Source organism: Plasmodium brasilianum, chromosome 10 (assembly GCF_023973825.1).
Source record: "Plasmodium brasilianum strain Bolivian I chromosome 10, whole genome shotgun sequence".
Classification (NCBI taxonomy): domain Eukaryota; phylum Apicomplexa; class Aconoidasida; order Haemosporida; family Plasmodiidae; genus Plasmodium; species Plasmodium brasilianum.
The window spans coordinates 2,008,314-2,010,237 of NC_090123.1; the positions used below are offsets into that span (position 1 = coordinate 2,008,314).

The window sequence follows — 1,924 nt, forward strand, 5'->3', positions numbered from 1 at the left end:
TATCATTTAATTAGTGAACTATATTAAATAATTAAATTATATATTTTAAATATTCTTGAAAGTATTCAAATCATTATTTCTTTAAATAACCTTATGATAAATATTACATACTATATTTTTACGTTGATTTTTCTTTGTAGTTGACGCAAAGTAAAATGTAGTGATATTTATTTTTTTTATTTTTTAAGAGAAAAAATAATAATAACAAAAAAAATATTTAATGAATTGTTACAGTATCGTTTTCCGTAAAAATCATATTATATTATTTATAATCATTTTTTTTTTTTTAATATATTAGAATATTAAAATTCTAAATAATGACTGAAAATATTAAGTTACTTTTTTTTATAAAAATATTTGCATTTATACTTTTAACTTGGACATGTCAATTTAAAAAGAATATGGTATAATAATATAATATATAGGTTTATCTTTTTAATTATTAACATTTTCCATCTTTTATTTTTATTAAAACAATTTGTTGCCATTAGATTATTTATTTTATTAAATAACGAATATTTACTTTTTTCTTTTAGAGCACATTTAGTAAATCACTGGATGAAAATCGTAATCTTTTTATAAAATTAGATACAAGAAATTATCGATCACTAGCAAATTATAAACAGAAGATTGATTCAAATAATGTATGTTTAAAAGAAAATTTTACAAATAATGGAGTGAAGGAAAAAAAAGTCAACGGAAAAAATAAACAGTCTAATAGTGCGTTAAATAAGATGCGATACTATACAGAAGTTATTGATTATAATAATGGAATGTTTGATGGAAAATATTTCCATTTTGAAAAAAAACGGATTAAAAAAAAAGATTATGATAATTTTCTTGAAAAAAATAAAAGAATTTGTGATATAACGTTAGGAAAAATAAAACTTAGAAGTTATGGATTTGTAGTTGCTATTTTTTTTTTTTTTGTATTGTTAGGAATAGGAATGCCCGCATTACATGTATTAAATCCTTTTAATGTTGAAACGAAAGATATGCAAGGATTATGGAAAACTTTGAATGTAACTATAGAGAAATGGATAAAAGGTATAGAAATACAAGTTTATGTGGCATTATATAGCGTACTTATGATTATGTTATCTGTTATTCTTATAATAGTGTTTTATAAAATCTTAAGGAATAATGAAAAATATAAAAAAATTAAGTTAATAACGAAGAACAACGAATGACAGGATATATATATCTTTCTGTAATGAAATGTTTAATATGAGGTAAAATCTATAATATTTTTCTTTGATATACATAATAAGCATACATATAATTTCTAAAGTATTATAGATGGGAGCGTGTATGACTGCTCTCTTTGACACACAACAATAAAAATATGTGATTTTAGTTTATTTGTTAATTTGAATGCTTTAATATTTTCGAATTTGTATTTTAAATTGTGAATGTGACTTAATTATATATTATGAATTAATATATATATTTGTGTGTTAAAATATATTTCTATGAGTATGTATGTTTATTATAATGAATATATAATAGAATAGTTCACATAATTATATAGAATTGTATTTATATTTGTACTAAACAGTTTTTTTATTTTATAATTTGTTCTATTATAAAATAATATTTGTTAATATTTTTAACAAAAAACATTGCTTATTTAAAATTAAAAATAAGTCTCTCTTGTTTTGTATTCTATAAAAGTAATTGAATGTAGTTTTATAAATATATATATATACCTTTAACTAAAACAAAAAACTTAATATTTATTTTATAAAATAGGTTTTATGAAAAATGTACACCATAATATATCTACTGTAAAAATGATTTTATGTGTCTTTTTATTTTTTGTGTATTGTATAAATGTAAAATTATAAATATGTAATAAGATAACATGTCTTTTTAGTTATATATTTTTTATAAATGCTTACTAACTTCGAAATTATCTATTATT

At 18.9% G+C, this 1,924-nt stretch overlaps 1 protein-coding gene across 1 annotated transcript; it reads left to right on the plus strand.

Annotated features, from left to right (window-relative positions):
* Window positions 1–317: 317 nt before the first annotated feature.
* MKS88_003462 (fam-m protein) lies at window positions 318–1,190 on the plus strand (the record flags this gene model as incomplete). Its single annotated transcript, XM_067216554.1, has 2 exons — window positions 318–404; window positions 537–1,190. The coding sequence occupies 2 exons, from the start codon at window positions 318–320 to the stop codon at window positions 1,188–1,190; spliced, it is 741 nt and encodes a 246-aa protein (XP_067073190.1).
* Between the last annotated feature and the right edge of the window lie 734 nt (window positions 1,191–1,924).